Source organism: Montipora foliosa, chromosome 5, assembly GCF_036669935.1.
Source record: "Montipora foliosa isolate CH-2021 chromosome 5, ASM3666993v2, whole genome shotgun sequence".
Classification (NCBI taxonomy): Eukaryota; Metazoa; Cnidaria; class Anthozoa; order Scleractinia; family Acroporidae; genus Montipora; species Montipora foliosa.
Genome location: NC_090873.1, coordinates 23,070,128 through 23,093,962, shown reverse-complemented (window position 1 = coordinate 23,093,962; position 23,835 = coordinate 23,070,128). Strand labels below are relative to the sequence as shown.

The 23,835-nt window shown below is 40.9% G+C and overlaps 3 protein-coding genes and 1 long non-coding RNA gene across 4 annotated transcripts; 1 reads left to right on the top strand and 3 right to left on the bottom strand.

The window, feature by feature from the left end:
* Positions 1–1,534: 1,534 nt before the first annotated feature.
* LOC138002466 (uncharacterized) lies at positions 1,535–2,647 on the bottom strand. Its single transcript, XM_068848503.1, has one exon. It carries the CDS (start codon positions 2,645–2,647, stop codon positions 1,535–1,537), a length of 1,113 nt encoding a protein of 370 aa, XP_068704604.1.
* A 1,781-nt stretch (positions 2,648–4,428) lies between these two features.
* On the bottom strand, positions 4,429–5,307 carry LOC138002465 (uncharacterized). Its single transcript, XM_068848502.1, has one exon. The coding sequence runs from the start codon at positions 5,305–5,307 to the stop codon at positions 4,429–4,431; it is 879 nt and encodes a 292-aa protein (XP_068704603.1).
* Positions 5,308–10,667: 5,360 nt separating this feature from the next.
* Positions 10,668–12,297, bottom strand: LOC138003054 (QRFP-like peptide receptor). The gene has a single exon (XM_068848999.1). It carries the CDS (start codon positions 11,979–11,981, stop codon positions 10,941–10,943), a length of 1,041 nt encoding a protein of 346 aa, XP_068705100.1. The 5' UTR covers positions 11,982–12,297; the 3' UTR covers positions 10,668–10,940.
* A 2,119-nt stretch (positions 12,298–14,416) lies between these two features.
* On the top strand, positions 14,417–22,695 carry LOC138003053 (uncharacterized). The gene is made up of 3 exons (XR_011123408.1): positions 14,417–14,560; positions 21,468–21,659; positions 22,395–22,695. It is a non-coding gene; the product is annotated as an uncharacterized lncRNA (long non-coding RNA).
* Positions 22,696–23,835: the final 1,140 nt, after the last annotated feature.

Below are 23,835 nucleotides of genomic sequence, written 5' to 3'. Positions count from 1 at the left end.
TTAAGTCAAACAAGGTTCAAAATTGGCATCTTGGATCACTTCATTCTTCTCCTTCAACCAGAAGGCAGATTTTATCAATAGGTCTTTCAAAAACACCTGATTTCATGCTCACTTTCGCACGGCGAACAAATCCTCTCTTGTCGGGGAACACGACAACGATTTTCCCTAAAGGCCACGAATTACGGTGTGAAAAAGGACGAACCCATTTTTGACGAATCTGTAAAAGGGGAAGAAATTCCTTGCACCATCTTCTCCAAAACACATCCGCGAGATACTGCACTTGCCTCCAACGGCGTCTTGAAAGTAGATCTTTGTGCTGGAATAGACCAGGGGGCAAGGGGGCTTCAGATTTTAGTAAAAGCAAATGATTAGGAGTCAAGGCCTCCAAGTCGCAGGGGTCGCAGGATACGGCCGAGATGGGTCGACTGTTAAGGATGCTCTCGGCCTCGCATATTACCGTGGGTAGACTTTCATCATCCGTTATTTGTTCCCTTAGTAAGGACCGAAGAATCTTCCTGATGGTTTGTATGCATCTTTCCCAGATACCTCCAAAATGGGAACCGTAAGGGGGGCTGAAGGTCCACTTGATATTTTTCTGCAAAAGAGAATTGTGGATTTTCTCTTGGTTCCACTCTGAAATAGCATCGCGGAGCTCTCGCTCACCACTTGTGAAATTGGTGCCATTGTCTGAATAGATTTCCTTTACTTGACCTCTTCTCGCAATAAATCTTCGAAGAGCCAACAGAAAGGAGTCCGTGTCGAGGCTGAAAGCAACTTCTATATGCACACCGCGGATAGCTAAGCAGTTGAAAATTACACCGTATCTCTTAACGAGACTACGACCACGACGAACTTCGAAGGGACCAAAGAAATCTAAGCCAACTGACGTGAACGGGTCTGTCAGGTCGAACGCGATCTTCTGGCAAGTCAGCCATTTTCTGTCGACAAAGAGATGCTTGTGAACGTCGGCATATGACGCACTTTGCGAGAACACTCTTTACGGCTGAACTTCCCAGAGTTATCCAAAATCTTTCGCGGATGAGGGACAAAACATGCTTTCTTCCAGAATGGCCACACGCCTTGTGATAATGATCGATAATTAATCTGCTCACGCGATCATCTTTCGGGAGAATAATCTGATTCTTTGACTCTGAAGACAACGTAGAGTTGCGAAGTCTACCACCCACCCCTTCTTAGGATTTGCCGTTTCCTCCGGGAAGGATTGCCGTTGGACGTGCTTTAGAATTTCTCCCTCTGCCCGTTGGATTTCTTCAAGGGTGATAAGCATAAGACTGCCATTTCGTGGTTTGTCTCCTTTACTTGCCCTGAGGAGATTATTTCTGTAACGGAAAAGCCAGGCAACGACTTTCACCAGGAGAGACCATGGGGAACATCTGCTAGCGTACTGCAATAATGGACTTTTAGGGGTGCTCAGAGAAGACACGCCGGCTCGAACTTCTCTTTTCACTTCAGGATCATTATTTGCAATCTCGCCAAATAGCTCAACTTGCGCTGGCCACATGCTGTCATGCTTTCAAAGGAATGCCGGCCCCGTTAACCAACGACTTTGACGAAGGAAAATATCTGCCGTCAAACCACGCGGGGCGTCATTAGCAGGGTTATTATCGCCATTGACATGAAACCACTGATTAGGCTGGGACCCGTCACGAATAATCGCCACCCTATTGGCAACAAGGTTGTGGTACCGGTTTGTTTCATTCTTGACGTAGCGCAGAACTGCGGTACTGTCCGTCCAGAAGACCGACCTTGCATTGACTGAGATCTCCAACTCTCTCTTCAATAATCTGTCTTGCTTAACAGCTGTTACCGCCGCAGACAATTCCAGACGAGGGATCGTTATCATCTTCAACGGAGTGACACGTGACTTCGCGCAGAGAAAAGAGCAATGGCCTTCATTGTGGGCATTGACAAGACAAAGATAACTAACTGACCCATAACCGATTTCAGATGCATCAGCAAAATGATGTAGCTGACTGGACGTAATGACACCAAAACCATCTGGCTTCAGGCAGCGTTCGACAGAGAATTTAGACAATTTGGGTAAATCTGCCAACCATTGTTCCCCAGAAACTTCGTACTTTGAGGGGATCGCATCATCCCATCCTAGCTTCTCCCGGCATAAATCTTGAAGCAAGCGTTTGGCTGGCAACACGAACGGTGCAGCGAGATCAAGAGGATCATAAACTGAACTCACAACCGAAAGGATACTTCTTCGTGTGGGTGGGCGATGTTTCAGGTCTATCTTGAACCCAAAAGTATCCGTTTCTGTGCACCATCGAACTCCAAGGGCTCTTTTGAATGGTAGATTTTCTTTACTAAGGTCCAAGTTCTTTACTTCTTTGGCGCGCTCGGCTTCAGGGATGGCATCAAGGACTCTGCGACTATTACTAACCCATTTGGTCAGATGAAATCCACCTCTTGACAGCAAACATTTCAAATCACTTGCGTGTTGTAAAGCTTCTTCAGTTGATGGTAAAGATTTCAGGCAATCGTCTACATAAAAGTTCTTGTTAACCGAGCTTACAACTTTCCTTGGAAAGTGGTCGCTGTTGTCCTCTGCCGTCTTTCGCAGGGCAAAGTTGGAACATGCTGGAGATGAAGCTGCTCCCAACAAATGCACAACCATCTGATACTCTTCGAGATTTTCGTCCAGGTTACCCTAGGGCAACCACAGGAAACGGAGAAAGGTTCGGTCTTCTTCGGCTACTCTAATCTGGTAAAACATCGCTTCAATATCCGCCATAATAAATAATAATAATAATAAATAAATATTTATATAGCGCCTATACTTTTCAGTGCTAAGCGCTTTACAATGCTTCAAGGGTTAAAAAATAAAAATCCTAAAATCATTACATATAAAATACATAATCACCACTTGTCTGAAGCTGAAAGAAGGTACCTCGCAGGTTCATAAACATGGATTAGGTCAACCAAATAATCAGAAGCTAAATTGTTAAGTATCTTAAAACAAATAAGATTAATCTTAAAGATTATTCTTTGCTCCACCAGTAACCAGTGCAACTCCTTTAGAGTATCACTTATGTGATTAAACTTACTGATTGCTACCCTTTCTTGGCGAAACCTCATCAATACACCGAACTACGTGTTCGTTAAGTCTGGGCCCTTGAGCAACAGATCATTGCGCGACTTTCCCTGAAACTTCGCAGAACAGTCGAAAACGACTCGTATTTTACTAGGCTTGCGAGGATGGTAGATGCTGTGGTGCGGGATCTACCACTTTACACAGTTTAACGCTTGCGTGTGCATGGGAACTTTACGGGCGTAGCCCTTCTCTAGAATCTCAGCCATAAAGACCTTGCAGTCAGCATACAGGTTCTTGTTACCATGGAGCTTCCGCTTCAGCCATAGCACTCGCTGTTCAGCTTGTACCCAATTGTTCGGCACCGCGACTTCACGATCTCTGAATGGCAAAGCCATCTCGTAATGACCTTCTTTCAGAACTGCCGTACTATTTAGCACCTTTAAGAAACGCAGCTCCTCTTGGGACATCTCAGGTTTATCATCTGCACTGGATTCGGGGAAATCACCATTGTAGTAGTCCTTCAGCATCTGGTTGAGATCGTGATCAGCCTTAGAAAAGAAACTGGATATGCGTGAGCGGTGGCTACGACACCCTAAGGGACCATTCACAACCCAACCTACAATTGTACGGGACGCGTAAGGGCCGCCATCTTGACAATGCCTCACTTCTAGAGGATCGAGGATCTGCGGGACGTCACTGGCTATTAGGAGGCCGACTTCTGCTTCTACATCCGGCAAATACACTCCACTCAAATGTGGCCATTTGTCAACATCAACCTGGTTTGGGATATCCTCCTTTGATACGGGAATCTCGGGTCTTGTGTACAAGGGAGGCAATTTGACAAACACGTTCTCCTCCAGGTCGGAAATAGCCAGATCTTGCAGAACGAAACTGTCAATGAGGCTGTTCTTTCTGTCCAACGTTGTTAAAGAAATCAAAGTTCTTTGGCCATTTACTCCTAACTGTCTCATTAGGGCTTCAGTACAAAACGTGGAAGAACTGCCGCTATTCAAGAAGGCGTAAGTGATTACAGGTGTCCTATTTCCTTTAGGCCATACTTTAACTGGAACAATGGCCATAGCTGTCCTCGAGGTGTCTGTCCCAACAAAGGGACTAAATCTTCCGCCTGTATTGACCATAGCACTTTGAACACGCAGAACCTCCTCGCGAGACGAAGTACTTGCTGTGGCATTGTTAGCTTCTGGGCAACGTGCAACAGAATTCGTGTGGAGAACTGTTGGATGTTTTCTTGTGCAATTGACAATTGCACACGTTTTCCGCTTCGGACAATTCCTTGCTATGTGCTCAGTGGACAAACAAACGAAGCAAAGACGCTTAGACTTTATAAACTCGATTCGTTCCCCCTAGGGGCGACTCCTAAGAGATTTGCAGCTCTCTAGGGCGTGATGATCGTTGCAATAAAGGCAAGAGGCTTCTTCTACTGTAGGTAAGTCTGACCTTGGCAATTCCCTGGTGGCAGGTGAGGTCATGCAATTGTTAACATGCGAAGCAAAACTACGTCTTTCTTTCGTTTTCTCGTGGGATCCTTTATTCAAGAGACCTCGACGTGTATCGGGTCTAGGCCTAGAGTCTTCGACAATCTTCACGGAGAGAGGGTTGGTCGCTACGCGAGCTTCATGGTCGACAAACTCAGCGAGGTCATTAAACCGGATAGCCCTTCCTTGATCCTCCATGATTTCATCTACCAAGCGCCGCCATCTTACTCTTAAACTGAACGGCAACTTCAGAGATAACTTCTTAATGGTTTCGGGTTGTTCAAGCTTGGTTAGGTTCCTACTACTCTCCATTGCATTCTTGCACCTCATTAGGAAAATGGCAAATCGACTTAGGGCTTGGCCATCCTCTACTTTCACATCGGGCAAATTCAATGCCTTGGTTTCATATGCAGCTACAACGTGGTAATTATCACCAAACTTCTTCCTGATCAGTCGTTGAGCTTCTTGATAACCATTTTCAGGTGGGAGATAATGGCACGATCGCACGAGCTCTCTCACATCTCCACTAGTAAACTGCTCAAGGTAATAGAGCCTTTCGCTACTGCTTGACGTCTTGGACTCGATTATACTCTCAAACGCTCTTACGAAGGGTTTATATTCCATAGGGTTGAAGATAGGGACACGAGGCTGAGGGAGAGAACTTTTCTTCTGTTGTATTGCAAGCATCTCCACAATTTTATTTTGTTGCTGTTGCAGAGCGTTCTGTTGCTGATGGAGTCCTAACATTTCGTGAAAAGCCCTTTCGCTTGGCGAAGAAAGCACTTCGGACAACTCTGAAACAGCCCTTTCGTTGTTAATAGGCAAGGGGGGATGGTGCCACTCTTCTTCTTAAGCGTTCTTCTTCCAGTTGAAGGTGAAACTTCTGTTTCTCTAGTAGCTGTCTCTTCTGAAGAACCGCCTCTTCCGCTTTTAACTCTGCTACACGTGCAGCTTCTTTAGCTCTGGCCACGGACAGTGAAGATACATTACTTCCACGCGAACCACTGCGAGAAGAACGATGAGATTTTCTACTAGAAAGTCTGGAGGCTGAGGTTTTCGACACGATCTGACTTGCAGAGTCTTCTGGTTGCAACTGAGAGTCTAAACGCGCCACTTCCTCAGTTCTTTTAATCCAACCTTAAACTTCGTGGATAAAGTCATCCTTTCGAACAGACTCACGTTCGAAAGATTCATGGCACCTCAAAATGCTCGACTCGTCAGACAGGTACGACATATATACAACATGAGCTTCCTGGAAAGCAGCGAATGCAGCGACAAACTCTGACATTTTCTCTTTAACGCGAGAGGCGTTCCCTTCGCGGGACAGCAACACTTGAATTTCATTCCTTTTAATTGTAACTACTGAGAGATATCCAGATCTGGAATTCTTCAGCCGCCGAAGGTCTTCGAGTGAAATAACTTGATCTAGTGCCGAGCTAGCAGCGCGAAAGACAACATCACCACCACCGGGACCATCTTCTTTCGCCGCCATCAAATCTCGGCAAACTCAGGACAAATTCTTAACGATGTGATCTTCTGACGACTACAAAACTCCAGCGATAAAAATTCAAACACGCTTTATTCTTCATTCAACTGCCTATGACGGCGCGAACTCAACCCATGCGGTGAAAGCGAAAAGCGGTTAAGACTAGAAAACAAACAGATACAAAAATTACTTAGTAAAATGAACTAATCGTAAACAGAAACTCGACGAAAAGATACACTTACATTTGTTAGGAGCTGGTAACTGAATATTGACTGCTTGAAGCGAAGAAAGTAACAAACTGCAGAAAGCGAAACTACAAGAACTACTCACAAGCGAAAATGACTGATCGAGAACCCTAGAAATGACTAAATTATGCCTTAAATACCTCTAAGAAAACGAATAAATTAAGAATTAAATTCCTAATTAAAAGACTGACAACTGCATCCCTAAGAGAGGAATGCAACCCCGCTAATGAGCAGGCGTGTGGATCTAACATCATCAGTTTTAATTGTTTTAGAGATGCATCTTGCTCTGTATTGCATTTGTTGCCATATCTTTAGAAGATTTTTAATTTTGAATCTGATATCAAAAGTCGCATGATGCCTGGACTACCTATGAAAGAAGAGCAGAAACGAAAGAATTCGTTTTAGATTCTTTTGTTTTGTTTGGTTTTCTTTATTTGATTGCTCTCCGCCAAGGCTGAACAAAAAAAATCGTTAATTCATTGTTTAAGTAAGGCCAGTAAGAATAAATAACCCGGGAGCTCCGCTTTTAGGCTTGGCTAACTCTATATATTAGACGAAAGAGACAAGTGATCCTCGCACTTTGCTAGACAATTTACCCAAATGTCGCTTTATTCATAAGTCCTTCAGTGAGTGGCTTCATAGTTCAGTTGGTAGAACATTGCACCGGCATCGCAAAGGTCATGAGTTTAAATCCCGTTGAAAAGACCTGAATTTTTCAGCTGTTTATAATTAGAAACAAAGTGCGAAGTCCACTAAAGTTATGCATTGCACACCCTCACCTTGCATCGTCAGCTTGGGTGAGCGCGCTTTCGCTCAATTTAGCAGGAAACCAAAAGTGGCTTAAAGTGGCCAAGAGGGCTTATTTCTTATTCGATACTGACTCACGAAATGAATCCGAGTTCTCCTTTGCAGGAGTCGAACCTACGATCTTGCGATTACTCTCGATTACTCTCCACGAGACAAAATTTTGCTCCTTTTTTGATCAATGCAACACATCTGGCCCCAGTTGTTCAAAAGATGGATATCGCTATCCACAGGATAAATCACTATCCAGTGGATTGTGCAATTGATTTCGCTATTTCTTATCCACTGGAGAGTGATTTATCTGGTGGATAGCGCTATTCATTGTTTGAACAACTGGGGCCAGCTGATGTGGTACAAAGATTACCTCCAACGAAAGTTTGGGTTCACATTGCAACCAGGTTGACAGTAATTATAAGACATGGCTTGATGATACTCTGGTTTTGATCAATATTTTTAATATTGCTTAAAAAGTTACAGTGTCTTCATCAGGGGGACCCAAAGTTCGTAGGTGTTCTTATATGGTCCCAATTAATTTAAAAAGAAGGTAGAGCGGTTTTCAAATGAGACCAAAGTAATTGCTTTCGCCAAAAAAAGGACGGAGACAATCCAGCAAACCAATCCAAATTCGAAGTAATTACTCGTAGCCGACACAAAGCGCGGGAAAGTGTGCACGCGCGAGCCACGATTGGTTTTGGTGTCACTTCGGATTGGTTGAAAAAGTAGCGCGAAAAATTTGAACCAATCACTGAGTGAAGTAATCATAAACCAAAGTAATTCGCTAATTACTGTCGATACTCAATTGAAAATCGCTCTAACGATGCATTCAGTTATACGTCCAAATTCAGCTTCTAGCTCCAAGGAAACGTTTTGTCAGCCTGGGCCGATGGAATAAACTTTCTGCCTGATTGCAGAAGTTTTGACAAACTTAAAGTTAACCTAAACGGCTCAAATATTTTTCGTCTACTATATTAAATTTCCCACCAAAAGTAAACATGTTTTGCCATACTTACCTCAAACTCTTCCGGGCATCTTTTATCTGCCGGGCAAGACGCGCAAAGTTATCAAAACTAGCAGTAATTTGGCCCACAAAATTTCCTTGAAACAGGAATGCAAAGCAGTTTGTGACGTAAAATAGAGAATAGACCCAGGCCTCCCACATCATGGTCGTGGGTCCAATTAAATTACTGCTTGTTCTTCCAAGTTTGCGTAGCTTGCACGGCACAGAAAAAGCGACATTCTGGGTGACAATGGTGACATATGTTTGCTTTGGATGGGAGATTTATATTAGGGACAAAAAAATTTTTGAGTTTAGTTGCACTTTAAAATCAGATTTTAAGCCACCATGTTGCGAACTGGAAAAGTTTGAAGAAACTCACCCAAAGAAATCCCTCGTGAACAAATATACCCTTATCAATGTTTGCTTGCAAGCAGGCTGACTTGTTTGGGGCATCGAGGGAGTAATTTGGAGGTGGAGCCGCCAGGGAGCGAGTCTGGCCCCATTCATCTCGCCCGCTGGTAGCTCCGCCGCCAAATCACTCGTTCGATGTCCCAAACAAGTCAGCCTGCTCACTGACTATATAATTTCAATGTCATTATCGTCTTCATAGAATATAATGCAATTCTTTCCCGTTGGCGCCACGAAGAAGGAAGTCCTTCAATCATAGACTTCTTCTTCAATCATCGTTCTTCCGTCCGTGCCATCTCAAAAATTTCAAATACTAGAAATAGCCGATTAGAGAAATTGACCCTACTACGAATGCTTCCAAACTGCCCAGAGGTCGTTCTTCTCGGCCGGTGCCTCTGGGGGCTTATGTTCCATTCACACGCAACACCACCATTTCTACCCTGCGAACACAGACGTCAGGCAAACATTATCTGTGATGGCAGGTTACATGACCTCCGAGCTTACACAAAAGACTTCCTCAGCTTCTTCACTTCCATCAATCAATCAATCAATCAATCAATCAATCAATCAATAACTTTATTAATATGTCAGGTAGATCTAGCTTACATATACGTAAACTACTTGGGGACACCTAACTCTGAGTGAATTAAAAGTTAAGAAGAAATATATTAATCTGATCCAAAATACTAATTATTAGTAATAAGCGTTAAAATTCGCTGTGTTTTAAACTAGTTCCCTAAAAATATCTTGACATGTCAGTGTCCCATTTACCCATGTTTCCTTCAAACCAAAGGTTGAAGACTAATCCTCTCCCAGCCCACTATTTTCAATCCATGAATAAGAACCTAGATCCCATAATTCCCACTTAGCATTATTTTTTCTATCTCTAAGTGGACAACAAACGTTAACGCGAGTATTATTTACATTTATTACATGACTAGCTCCGTGAGCGGACAAGATGAACCAAATCCCGCGCTGTGATTGGCTACCCGAACGGGCAAGATGGAGCTATCTCGCCCACACGGGATTTGTCACTTGCTCCCGCAAGATCAAAGATCATTTTTTGGTGTTTTAAGTCATATAATAAATCCTTTATTGACCGAGCTTGTTCTGTCAAGATGGCTGGATATTGGCCTCGTTCTTTTTTTGCGTGTTTATGGAGCGAGACGAACTTGACCAATATCCAGCCATCTTGACCTCACGCTTGGTCAATAACCGATATTTATAGACACTATAGCCTGCAAAGCAGGCGTACTTTTGTTTTAGTAAGAACTATTGGTCGACATCTTGGATAGCAAGACTAACAGAGGCCTGAGGCCAGTCAAAAAAACTACACTCAATGAGAGGTGGACAGTATGAACGTCTCAATCCTCTACCGGCTGTGTGCTTTCAAAATGGCGGCCCATTACGAGCTTTAGACCTTGAACAAGCGTCCGCCTGCCAAAAAACGCCTGCTCTACAGGCTATTGACAAAATTGTGCATACACCTTTAGTAACATCGTGGAGTTTAAAATATCCAGTATTTTTTGTTAGGCTCTTTGCTTAAGACACTATCGCTCTGAACTTAACCCAGCAATTGAAATTGTTGTCAAACGTACAATAAGGCAAGAAGCGTTGATGCAGGAGTCCGATGAAGAACTATATAATTGAAATGCCTGTTGGATGATAAACGCCTTCTACGATTTTTCCTTCCGCTTTAATTGAAAGCTTCAAATGCCAGCCCACTTTAGTTTCACTGATTAAATAGATTGGGGAAGGAATATTAATAATTTGTCACTATCATGATTTATGTTGAACGTTTTCACAGTCAAACTCAACTGAAGCCGGATTAAAACATAGAAAGTAGAAAGTTACATAAATTCATCACCGTTGATAAAGAAATCTCGGTGCCAGTGATGTTAGCCCACTAAATGCAAACTAAAACCTTCTTTACACATAAATTTGTACAATTTAATGACCTACCGTGATACGAAATTAAAAACAGAAAAAGAAAAGAAAAAGCAAAAAACTTTTAAATACCCAATACATATTAAATGAAAAGTGTTACAATTGAACCCACTGGGAACTCGGAAAAATCCGAGCCCCAGATGGGATTCGAACCCACGAATCGCGGGTTCGAATCCCATCTGGGGCTCGGATTTTTTCAAGTTCCCAGTGGGTTCAATTGTAACACCTTTCATTTAATAAGTGTTAAACATTCTCTCAAATACCCAATAATAAACAAAATTATGTCTTTTTTCCTGTGTATCGGTTGGAAGGCAAATAAGCTCTAGGTGCTTTACAATTGAAGTTCTTCTTTTGTGCGGGTACGTGGGCAGGAAATATTGACCAATCTAAAAAATCCTTCGTGTCTTTTTTTGTTGAAGAGGTTGTCATGCATGATCATACCTTCAAATGAAACAAACTAACTTCGAATTCGCTGGTAAATACTTCGCAAGTCTTAAACATCTAATCCAGATTCAAGATTGTCGCGGTTGCGCACAACATCTACAGATGCGAATCTACTGGAGTGGATGGCAGTGTGTTTGGTGAAAACTGCCTTGAAACCATCCCGGTAATTTGAGCTGCGGAACGCGTAAAGAACTGGGTTTAAGCAGGAACTGCAGTACATCAAAAACTCAAACACACGAAAGAGAAGAGACAGCGTTTCCTGGTTAGAGATAAGTTTGCGGTGGTCTTCCAGCGCGATGTATAGAATAAAGGCGCAGTATGGAATAAAACAAACGGAAAACGCAACTGTTACGCTTATTAAGAGTTTAGCTAGCCGCTGTTTGGTACGATCATCTCCATTGCCCGACGGCGCCTCCGCACAGACAGTATGGCCTAAAAACAACCCTCGGATGATCTGGAAATAACAGTACGCAAAAACGACAAACGGTACGAAACCCCAAAATACAACAGTACAAATAACATGAGTGCGACGTAAAGAAGCATACTCCAAACTGAATGGACATACGCACCTTCCATATCGTTGACTGTACTTGCTTTCTGAAAAATTCGGAAAGCTTATTGAGATCGCTCCGATCCAAATAAAGAAGACAACGTATTTAACATGTTCAATGGTTAGTCGAAGTTCCGTCCTCATGGGCTTCATCAGTGCGTGGTAGCGTTCTATGGCCAGAACGGAGAGTGTTAGGACAGAGCTGGCTATTGCCACAGTTATGATAGCATTGCCTGTGAACATTTTGCAAATATAATCGCCAGTTTTTCCTGAAGGATGTATGGGGTAAAAAACAAAGCTGTAGGTTCTTGGGCACCAAAGTAGAATGACAATATCGCTGACAGCTAAGTTGACGAGAAGAATATTTGTGGTCGTGTGCATACTTTTTGTTTTGCGAACCACAGTTATAACGAGACAGTTTCCTGTAAACCCGACAATTAACAGCAACGAATACAGAACAGCAAAAACCAAGTCTACTCGCTCGATCGTATACTTTTTAAAGTCTCGAAAACTGTTCAAATCCGTTTCGTTAACCGACATGATTTCCGTTTTGAGTCCGTGTAGAAACGTCGCGAAGAGATCAATTTAACGTTTTGTTTTGCTTTCTTTTTTTTGTAGGAACTTCTTCGATTTTTCACTTCGAGATCCAGCGTCTAACCACAACCAAACTGAAGAGTTAATAACCGTCATACATCCTCTCTATACTCCTTCTCTTTCACAACTGACTTTTGAAACTCAAATTGAGCGAATATTTGCTTGTTATGTCACGTGACCTGGTCATTTGGCCGACTTTTTTCTTCCCGTTCAATAAGAAGATTCTCAGCTCCTAAACGGTCAGAATACAAATTTTGTAGAACTCTGTGGGAGGTCTTCATTAAACAGATTGATTGAGTTGGTAAATTGCAATGGTAATTATCAGGGAGACCTTGCTTGTAAGCTGCATTTAACAATCTCATTTGACTAAAGTTTCATTTCTTCTCCTTTGTTCCTACTTTCGCCAATTTAAGTGACGGATGTCACAAAACATTTGAAATTGCCTCTTGTCAAATTTGACCGACTTTAAGACAGCAGTTTACAAAGAGGCACGTATTTAAATGTGTGTACGTCGAGTTACTACACTGGCTTCTCATATACTAGGAATGGCTTGCATAAAAAGTATAATAGGCGTTAAAGATATACCACAAAAGCAAAGAGGGAAAAAATGAGCCTGCTTCTTCAAAAGAAATGTTTTTCACAAAGTTTATGTTCTATTACAGACAAAAGAAAGGAATAAATTGCCTGAATCATCGTATTCGTTCAAATAAACTTAACTGAAAAACTATACACTGTTATTTTTAAAGAGTTAATTTCACTCCAGTGCGGGAGTGAAAAAGTGGAGTAAAATAAAGCGGAGTAAAATGTACTCCTAAGAGGAGTTAATTTAACACCCACTAAGAGTAATTTTTACTCAGTACTAGTTAATATTCAAAGGCAATGACTTTGTTAGAGTAAATTTTACTCTCCCTACCGATATAATATGCTGGAGTTAATTTTACTCCTATTTATCGGGATACTGACTGAGTAAAGTCTACCCCACTTACTAATTCTACTTTCTGAGAAAAAAAGTAGAAGAGGATTTTACTCCTACTATATATGTATTTTTGTAGGGTAAATTTAAGTTTAGCCAGTCAAAGATGTGGAATTGGGGTTGTTTTATTTTTGTGAAATCCACCGATTAATTCTTTGTTTTCAAGGAGTTGCAGTGAAAAAGTGGAGTAAAACTAAACGCAATAAAATGTACGCCTCTTATTTAGTACTCCACTAATTAACCCTTTAACTCCCAATAGTGCCACTTATAGATTTTACTTTGTCTAACGCCAGACGATTTTACTCGTCAATGGGGAACCCCACGGGGCTGAAAGGATTAACAACAGCTGGATTCACTCAAAAACTATGTCCCCATTAACCCTTTAACTCCCAATAGTGCCACTTATAGATTTTACTCTGTCTAACGCCAGACGATTTTACTCGTCAATGGGGAACCCCACGGGGCTGAAAGAGTTAACAACAGCTGGATTCACTCAAAAACTATGTCCCCATTAGCCCTTTAACTCCCAATAGTGCCACTTATAGATTTTGCTCTGTCTAACGCCAGACGATTTTACTCGTCAATGGGGAACCCCACGGGGCTGAAAGGGTTAAAAACAGCTGGATTCACTCAAAAACTATGTCCCCATTAGCCCTTTAACTCCCACTAGTGCCACTTATAGATTTTGCTCTGTCTAACGCCAGACGATTTTACTCGTCAATGGGGAACCCCACGGGGCTGAAAGGGTTAACAACAGCTGGATTCACTCAAAAACAATGTCCCCATTAACCCTTTAACTCCCAAGAGTGCCACTTATAGATTTTACTTTGTCTAACGCCAGACGATTTTACTCGTCAATGGGGAACCCCACGGGGCTGAAAGGGTTAACAACAGCTGGATTCACTCAAAAACTATGTCCCCATTAACCCTTTAACTCCCAATAGTGCCACTTATAGATTTTACTCTGTGTAACGCCAGATGATTTTACTCGTTAATGGGGAACGCCACGGGGCTGAAAGGGTTAACAACAGCTGGATTCACTCAAAAACTATGTCCCCATTAACCCTTTAACTCCCAATAGTGCCACTTATAGATTTTACTCTGTCTAACGCCAGATGATTTTACTCGTTAATGGGGAACCCCACGGGGCTGAAAGGGTTAAGAGTAGAGTATACTCACCTCCAAGTCAACAGTTTTACAGGATTAAAATCCTGTTAATAAAGGCCGGTATCTTTCCACATTTTAGGGAGGGTTAATACGATGAGCCGCTCTGAATCTTGCTGGTTTTTTCGTTTTTAATTGGACGACCCGGTAATTAAAGTCGTTATCCTCCGCGATCTTGGATAACACAGAAGAGAACAGACTGGAAACTAGTGAGCCGTTTTGGTCAGCAGTCACCGGTGCAGCTCTTTACTGATTTCGGCGGGTCTTTCGGCGGTTTTACTCAAGTTTGAATCAACGATCACAATTTGAGCTGACGAGTTTTTCGTTTGTTTACTCTTTAAATGCTGATCCAAAGCAAGGAAATGCTTACAACAACTCAAGCAAAAAAGTAAGCGTTAACTGAACCATGAGCAGATAATATTTGATGCCTTAGGCCCGATTCAGACACAGCGTACTTCTTCGACCGACACAAATTAACAAAAGTACGCCTGTTGATTCAGAAGTCGCACTTAACTGGCCCCTCCACAGCAGTTCCAAAGCCATTACCAAGAAAACCAATTGATTTTGTCAGCGATTTTTATCTAGAAAGTAAAACATGGTTTATGCATGATCATGAAGTTCGGCACATGAAACGTTCGACGTCTGAAATCAAAAATTTGTTTTATCAACGGAGTTGATAATGTAAATTGGCCACCGTACAGAGATTCTAAAAGCTGACGTTTCGAGAGTTAGCCCTTCATCAGAGCGAATCGAGGGATTATGGGTTACCTGTAGTTTTTATAGTAGAGTAGGAGCTACGCTATTGGTGGTAACATGGCAACGTGAAAAATAGGAATATATTAGTTAAATGAAAAGCGTTCGTTAATACCGTGAGGATTAAAGGTGCCGATTTGAAAGATGAATTTTTGTTCCAGATTCTTGCGGCTTTCCGTCGTACCTAGATGTAGGGAAAGGCCGCAGATAGCCATGTGTTTTTTGGAGTGGTTAGGCAGATTAAAATGGCGAGCGACTGGCTTAGATGCATCCCTGTCATTCTTCTCAACATCGCGAAGGTGTTCGCGGAATCGGTCACCTAGTCGTCTACCTGTCTCACCAATGTATAATTTATTGCATAACGTACAGGTTATGCAATAAATTACATTTGCGGAGGTACATGTGAAACGATCGGTGATCTTAACAGATCGCTTAGGTCCCGATATCTTGCTAGTGCTAACAATGAAAAGACAAGTTTTGCATCGTGAGCGTGCGCATTTGAAAGTGCCGGGTTGCTCGTTAGTTTTGAGCGCGCTTCTAACTAAAAAGTTGCCTACGTTTTTGTCGCGTTTGAATGAAATAAGTGGAGGTTGCGAAAAGATTCTACCAGTCTCGGGATCATTTTGGAGTAATTTAAAATTACTAAGAATGATGCTTTTGACTGCGTGATTATGAGGATGGAAAGTGAGGGTGAATGGAATTCTGTCATTCTTATCTTTTTGTGACGTTTGTAGTGATGACTGTCGATCAAATTGTTGGGCGCGATGATGGCCCGCTTTGACCACAGAGACAGGATAGCCACGTTTTTCGAAGAACTGGCACATCTCCTCTGATTTGCTGGAAAAATCGGAGTCATCACTACATAGACGTCGAAGTCTAAGAAATTGAGAATAAGGAATGGAGTTCTTGACATGTGATGGATGTGACGATGAATACAACAAATAACTGTGTGAATAAGTAGGTTTGTAGTGCACACTAGTACATAGCACGTTGCCTCTAATAGAAACTTTGATATCTAGGAAAGCCAATGAAGTTTCCGAAATTTCCCAGGTATATTTAAGAGCCGGATGAAAAGAGTTGACAGAGGTTATAAATTGATCGAGTTCTTCTCTGCTGGATGAAATAGCGCCGATGCAGTCGTCGATGTAGCGGAGCAGGTTTGGGGCCGTTGTATTGATTATAAAATTGGTGTTCAACATATCCTACAAAAAGATTGGCATAGCTAGGTCCCATTCTCGTACCCATCGCTACACCATTAATTTGTTTGTAATAGTTGCCGGCGAATGAAAAACAGTTAAGCGTTAAAACTAGTTCGGCAAGGCGGAGGAGCGTTTCCGAGCTAGGTTCGTTGACAGTGCGTTGATCGAAAAAGTGTTTAAGTGCTAGAAGACCTTCGCTATTAGGAATGACTGTGTATAGAGATGTAATGTCCATGGTGAAAATAAATTTTTCTTGGCCGGAGAAATTGAAATCGCGGAAAATTTGTAGTGCGTAAGTACTGTCTTTAATGTATGATAGCAGGACCTAGCTATGCCAATGTTTTTGTAGGATATGTTGAACTCCAATTTTTTAATCAGTACAACGGCCGCTACATCGACGACTGCATCGACGCTATTTCATCCAGCAGAGAAGAACTCGATCAATTTATAACCTCCGTCAACTCTTTTCATCCGGCTCTTAAATATACCTGGGAAATTTCGGAAACTTCATTGGCTTTCCTAGATATCAAAGTTTCTATTAGAGGCAACGTGCTATGTACTAGTGTGCACTACAAACCTACTTATTCACACAGTTATTTGTTGTATTCATCGTCACATCCATCACATGTCAAGAACTCCATTCCTTATTCTCAATTTCTTAGACTTCGACGTCTATGTAGTGATGACTCCGATTTTTCCAGCAAATCAGAGGAGATGTGCCAGTTCTTCGAAAAACGTGGCTATCCTGTCTCTGTGGTCAAAGCGGGCCATCATCGCGCCCAACAATTTGATCGACAGTCATCACTACAAACGTCACAAAAAGATAAGAATGACAGAATTCCATTCACCCTCATTTTCCATCCTCATAATCACGCATTCAAAAGCATCATTCTTAGTAATTTTAAATTACTCCAAAATGATCCCGAGACTGGTAGAATCTTTTCGCAACCTCCACTTATTTCATTCAAACGCGACAAAAACGTAGGCAACTTTTTAGTTAGAAGCGCGCTCAAAACTAACGAGCAACCCGGCACTTTCAAATGCGCACGCTCACGATGCAAAACTTGTCTTTTCATTGTTAACACTAGCAAGATATCGGGACCTAAGCGATCCGTTAAGATCACCGATCGTTTCACATGTACCTCCGCAAATGAAATTTATTGCATAACCTGTACGCTATGCAATAAATTATACATTGGTGAGACAGGTAGACGACTAGGTGACCGATTCCGCGAACACCTTCGCGATGTTGAGAAGAATGACAGGGATGCATCTAAGCCAGTCGCTCGCCATTTTAATCTGCCTAACCACTCCATAAAACACATGGCTATCTGCGGCCTTTCCCTACATCTAGGTACGACGGAAAGCCGCAAGAATCTGGAACAAAAATTCATCTTTCAAATCGGCACCCTTAATCCTCACGGTATTAACGAACGCTTTTCATTTAACTAATATATTCCTATTTTTCACGTTGCCATGTTACCACCAATAGCGTAGCTCCTACTCTACTATAAAAACTACAGGTAAGCCATAATCCCTCGATTCGCCCTGACGAAGGGCTAACGCTTGAAACGTCAGCTTTTAGAATCTCTGTACGGTGGCCAATTTACATTATCAACTCCGTTGATAAAACCAAATTTTTGTATACTACTTCCCCACCGACGCAGCACCACAGTTTCTTTAGAAACTACCCCTTCATTCGTCTGAAATCAAAGCCGATCCACGGCCATGCTAAAGCCGAATTCCCGTTTAGGCCAGTTGAAAAAAACGCCTGAGCTATTCCAAATTAAAATAGCCGTTCTTAATTGATTCAAACGTCGAACTTTTCATGTATTAAGTTCGGCTCATGAAAAGTATGGCGTCTGAATCGGGTCTTATGACAATTTAATGTAAGCTAATGTAGAATTCAAACCTTTTACATGCACCTTGAAGTCCCAAATTTGTCAGGCAAGGATATTTAATTTGGCTTTAGTGCTTTAACAAATTGGTATGTATTTCACAAGAGAAATGAAACCTTAGATCAAATGGTTAAGCAAATGATTTGGTATTAGAGTGCTCTCACCGCAAATTAAATAACGACAGAAAGCTTCAGCTGTCATTTAATCTATTGTACTCAATGCAAATAGTATGTTAATGCCTGCATGAGATTGTTATTATTGGCGTTTAAAGAAAAGAGAGCCAAATTTTGATGAGTCTGCTCTTCAAACCCTTACGTTATAACAGAAGTGCCAGTGTCTGACACTTGCAGAGTGCAGACCCCAAACTAACCGTAAATCACAGTTATTGCAAGCTAAACGTTTTATTTAAAATGGGTGCTTTAGCCTGCGTAGCAAGCGTTCCTGTTCGAAAGAAGAGCTCCCAAACGATTTTCCACAAACTGGCCGCGCGAAAGTTGGGGCAAGAGATTGAGGGAACGCTTGCAAGAAGACCCCCTATTTTTGAAAAACGCCCACCTTTTTTTGACACGCGTTGATTGGCGTCTTATTAACAAATTAGCCAATAACAGAAAACCTTGTTTTTTACACATGTTGACTTCCGTCAAAACAAACCGAAGCACTGAGGAGACAGCGAGCAATCAATGCAGAATTTGTCAGTGTGAACTGAGGTTGTGTGATTTTAAAGTTAAATTTGTAACGGCAGCTTCTCAGCCGGGTAAGACTGGTTATGTTTCTTCCGAGAATTTGTTTAAACCATCGAAAACAACGGCCAAGTTTTAGAACGTGTAAGAAACCCGTGCGCTCGTAAAATACGAAATTTAGGAACATAACTCGTACAGAGTTCGATGGGTAGGTAAGGCCGCTCAATGCAAAACTCCACCAAAGCAGACCATGAAACCATTCAAAGAGGTTTCAGTTGCGATTTTTAATTAGCGGCGATTTCATTGCGACTTGCTGGCGATTTCTTGGTGCAAAGTGGTTGACGAAACGAATCGAACTAAATATCCTGGAAATTACAGGATATCCCCCCCGCTTGTTTGATAATCCATAGCACGTTTTTGGTCAATCGTCACGAAATCGTAGATGAAATAGAAAGAAAAAAATGCTAAAAAAAATCGCACGACTGTGAAAAGGAGCCGCTTTCTTCTCACAGTGGGAGAAGATTTAATTAGCAGGGCAGTTGTGTAATTGTCTTCATCTTGTCAGGCTCAATTCATGATATAGTACTAAAGCTTATATTGGGCAAGGTAAGCGGAGAATTTGGCAAATACAGTGTGTTGGCCAGTTTCCGGCCAGTACCAGTTTCCGGCCAAAAAAAGGTAAACTCGGTTATTTTCGATGGGATTTTAACTCTTCGTCCACCGAAGCGATCCGTTGGAAAAAAAACTAACATCTCCGCTATCAACTGATGGTTTAGGTGGGCTTTTTGGTTGAGAAACGAGCGAACAAGAAGGGATTTTGTTCAGGTGAGTAAAATTTTACCGGCTAATTTTTGGCCTTTTCACTGCACAGCGAAGCTACCGTACGTAAATAAATAACTCGTTTAATAGGAAATAGTTCACGGAGCTTGATAATTTTTTGAAAGAATTTACATTGAAGATGGAAGTAATTAAGGGACCTGTCATCATAAGCTAGAACTTAGCTGTTTGCGAACGTCAGAAGTCTAAATCTTAGCTAAGATTTTCGCATACTACGCCAGTTTCCGGCCACTGATCTGCACTCACAGATAGATTGTTTAAAACTTATTTGAATTAATGAAATTTTATAACTTACTACTCGAGAAATTAATGAAATGTACATAGCTTAAGCAAGCATGGCGTAATGAGGTACATATTAACTCAGATGTGCTGTGTTAATTGCCCGTGCCTCTTCGCAGAGAATATCGCGCGGGCTTTGTCAAGGTTATACCCTACTCATAGTTAGCAGCTATCTATGCCCTACCACACACCTCTAAGTAACCATTTTGCTCTAATCCCATAAAGTACAGTCGCTAAGCCACATCGAGATAGCCTTGGAAGTCCGTTTAGTCCAGCGGATTGAATGAAATTTCTGCTTTCTATTGATGTCCGGAAACTGGACTCGCTGGCCGGAAACTGGGCAACTTACTAGTTTTGCAAAAAATGGCGTAATTTCTTTAGTACTTGAGGTGGGCAGCCGATCTCCGTATATTTTAAAGGTAAGTAAATGAACTGTCTCTTGTAGAAAAATGAGAAAGTTTCCGTGCATAAACAAGAAGTTAGGGCGATTACAAACTAAAGTGGCCGGAAACTGGGCAACATACTGTACCATATAGTTTATTTCCTTGATCCTGACACAGATATGTACTCTGGTGGTTCGCAGGCATGTTATTAATTATTCCTGCGTAAATACGAAGCATCTTTTACAAGCGAACGGAAAGCTTACTTCAGACCAAGCCAAACTTTTCCTTGACAATAACCGCTGCCAAAATGTTGTTAAAGAACAAATCTTTTGCTTTTAGTGAATTATGGACACGCTTATCCACAGCGGCTTCCGCTGACGCCTAAAAATGTTGAATTTCCCGCGATGGATATCGTCCAAGCAGTCCAGATTTTTAATTAAATCACAGGCTGTCATTCCCATGGAATTTACCTAAACTACTTACTTGATTGCGTATGATGCCTTGTAATGGAGAAATCAAGATGATACTCGAGAAGTTTGTTCTTCGTTTCTTCTATTTCGAACTCCGCAGATCATGACAAACATCTGAAAAATTAAGCTTTTTTCGAATCCTGTTGGCAAAACGGACATTACATCTATACAGTTAAAACGGTGGCGCATTGACAGTTCTTGTTCCATTTTCAATGCAAAACCGATAACCGATTCGCTCAGCTTCAACACACGGTTCAAAACCTTCCACATCTTTCGCCATTGTATTTGTCACGCTAGAACTAACAAGTAACATTTTGCTCGAAAATTTAGCACCTGTCAATCACTGTGACTGTGCTGCACCAATCAGAAGCCCCCGTTCGTGGGCGAACGGGTTTTTCAAAAATAGGGGGTCTTCTTGCAAGCGTTCCCTCAGTCTCTTGCCCCAAATTTCGCGCGGCCAGTTTGTGGAAAATCGTTTGGGAGCTCTTCTTTCGAACAGGAACGCTTGCTACGCAGGCTATGGGTGCTAAGACTTAAATACTGTTTACAATCGCTATTTGTAGGCAGTCTGCAGTTGTCATACATCTTAGAAATGATCAGCTTTATTATTACATGTACCAGCATTTTTTTTTTTGAGACATGTGATATTGAGTGTTCTTATCTGGATGAAATTCTTATGACACCTTTTATCTGTAAGTAGCGGTAATAATTTTTGTTTGGAAATGTGACTGAGATTGTGAATTATTTTTTCCAAGAAAACTGAAACTTTTCACTATATTTATTTGTTGATTAACAGTTCAAATTGGAGGTGGGTACAGCTGGGAATTGGTTCATTAAAAGATTGCTGGGAAGTTTGGACAGAGAGTTGGTTACAGAAAGTGCTGAGGCTAGGCAAGAAGATGCCTTCTTCTTGCAACATACAGTACATACCACTAAATGTATCATCTATGGAAGAGGAGTTGGAGAAAACCCTCAGATAAAAGAAAAGGTTGGTGCAATGAAAAAACTCCTTTGAGGCATGTTTCTGTAAAAAACCAGTCAAACCAGTCAAACAGCTGAAAGTCTGAAAGACTTAGAAGCTGATTGTTGCTTTTAAACAAGTGATGCATATAGATATTTACAAATAACTCACATAAATTACACTTTAACAACTAATTCTTGACAGTCACTGCAATAAAATAATTATAAAGCACTGTCTGAGTTACAGGCCTGTGTACGTATAGACTAGTAATACCTAGCGATTAGCGGAAGATGATGCTGCAGTTTCATTTATCCATTGTCTCACCCAATATCTGCTTTCAGTTTAAAATTTGAAATACCGGTACTATTAAATGAGGTAATTCTAAATACCTCATCACACATATTTTTTTTTGGAAAAGTGTTGAAGACAAAGAAAGCATCTGGCAATATATTTTCAAGATTTGTTCCATGAGTTCCACCACTATATGTGTACTTTTATCATTATGACAAAATTAATTTGATAGTTAACTGAGTTACTCAATGAATCAAGAACAATGTTACAGATATAATCTCATGCAAGTATCGGTATTACAAGTGGTTCCATTTACTTGGTACACCAAAATTGGTGGCTGGTGTCTTTTATTTCTCAGGATTAGGGATGTATTAGATTTGTGCTCTCTTCCTATTTTGTTAGAATATTGTAGAATGATCTTAATTTTGGAAGGGGTGATACTAATCATTATTCTCTTTAACTACTTTTAAGGATGATGAGTCAATCAATGGATAGGTTCTAAAAACAACATTTGCAAGGATTGTTGCTTCTGGCACACTAATTGAACTAGAGACATTTACCTTGTGGCAGAAAGCAAGGTTTTGTTAAAACTTTCATTCGCTGTAATTGTTTTGCTGGGAGCATACTTAATTATCAGCTTAATCTCAGGGGTTTTTTTCTTCTTTTTGGAAACAAAACGTTTTTAGTTTTTTCGAAATGTAAATTATCAGCCTAAGTTCTGTATTTTTTTTTCTTTTTGAAAACAATTCTGTTGGAGAAAAAAAGAACACATTGGTAAGGGTCAACGATGGCAAACTTTTTGCATCAGTTATCCAAGGCATGTTCCATTTTTTTACGTTTGACTTCTTTCTGTAAGAACTGAGTTGTATTACAGGTACATAAAACCCAAAATGTTATACTGAGTCACATTTATCCAAGTACGTTGTAATATTGCTTTAGTTTTTGTAATTGAAGTTATTTTGCAGCCATTCATTGTTGCAATCTGTAATCAAAACACAAACCACTCAATTTATCTTTGTTTAAGGCAAGAACACATTCAGCTGAATGCCATTTTATTATTGCCCGAATAATTAGAATAAAGATAGCTTTGATTTTTGTGATGTATTTGTATGTGTATACAGATTGTATTTATCATGCATATCGATGTGCATTCTTTGCAATCTTATGATTAAAATTACCAGTATTAGATGCTTCATTGTAAACCTGGTCTTTTCTTTACATAATATTAAAAAAAAATGAACTTTTCATGGTTTTATGAGAAATCTGACTATAAATGAAGGTACAGTAGATCTAGTGAGGGTGAATGTGTTCTGTAGAAAGAGTAAATATTACTCTGACAAGGGGAGTAAAGTTTAAGAGGGTAAATTTTACTCTTGAAAAGGAGTGGTTTTGTACCTTTTTGTCTCACCCCAGTTTTGGAGTTAATTTAACTCTGTCAAGGGTAAATTGAACTCCATTTAAAGAGTTCAATTCACTCCAATAGAAGGATAAACTTTACTCTTGTATTGGAGTGAATTTTACACCACAGGAGGGCGAAACAATACTGGAGTAAATGTTTACCCCAACAAAAGAGTAAAAGATATAGGAGTACATTTTACTCCAAAAACGGAGTAAGGATTACCGGAGTGAATTTTACTCCAAAAATGGAGTGGTTTTGTACCTTTTTTTTCATTCCCTTTTTGGAGTTAAATCTACTCCTTGAAAATAACAGTGTAGCAGTTGACAGTTTGTATTGAACAAGGAAAGGCAATTTTCTCGAACCTGAAAAAAAAAAGTTTCAGCTCTTTGCAAGCTTCCTTTTCTCTAGATCCTGTGAAATAAATTTCGGAGACGGAATTTATGATTGCTAACTAAGATGACCAAAAGTGATTGGAAAGGGATTATTTGAAGTGAAAATCTTCTTTTTCAACAA

What these genes read in the sequence shown, in the direction of transcription:
- LOC138002466 (XM_068848503.1), bottom strand. Translation starts at nt 2,647, where the DNA reads ATGGTTGTGCATTTGTTGGGAGCAGCTTCATCTCCAGCATGTTCCAAC.
- LOC138002465 (XM_068848502.1), bottom strand. Translation starts at nt 5,307, where the DNA reads ATGTTAGGACTCCATCAGCAACAGAACGCTCTGCAACAGCAACAAAAT.
- LOC138003054 (XM_068848999.1), bottom strand. Translation starts at nt 11,981, where the DNA reads ATGTCGGTTAACGAAACGGATTTGAACAGTTTTCGAGACTTTAAAAAG.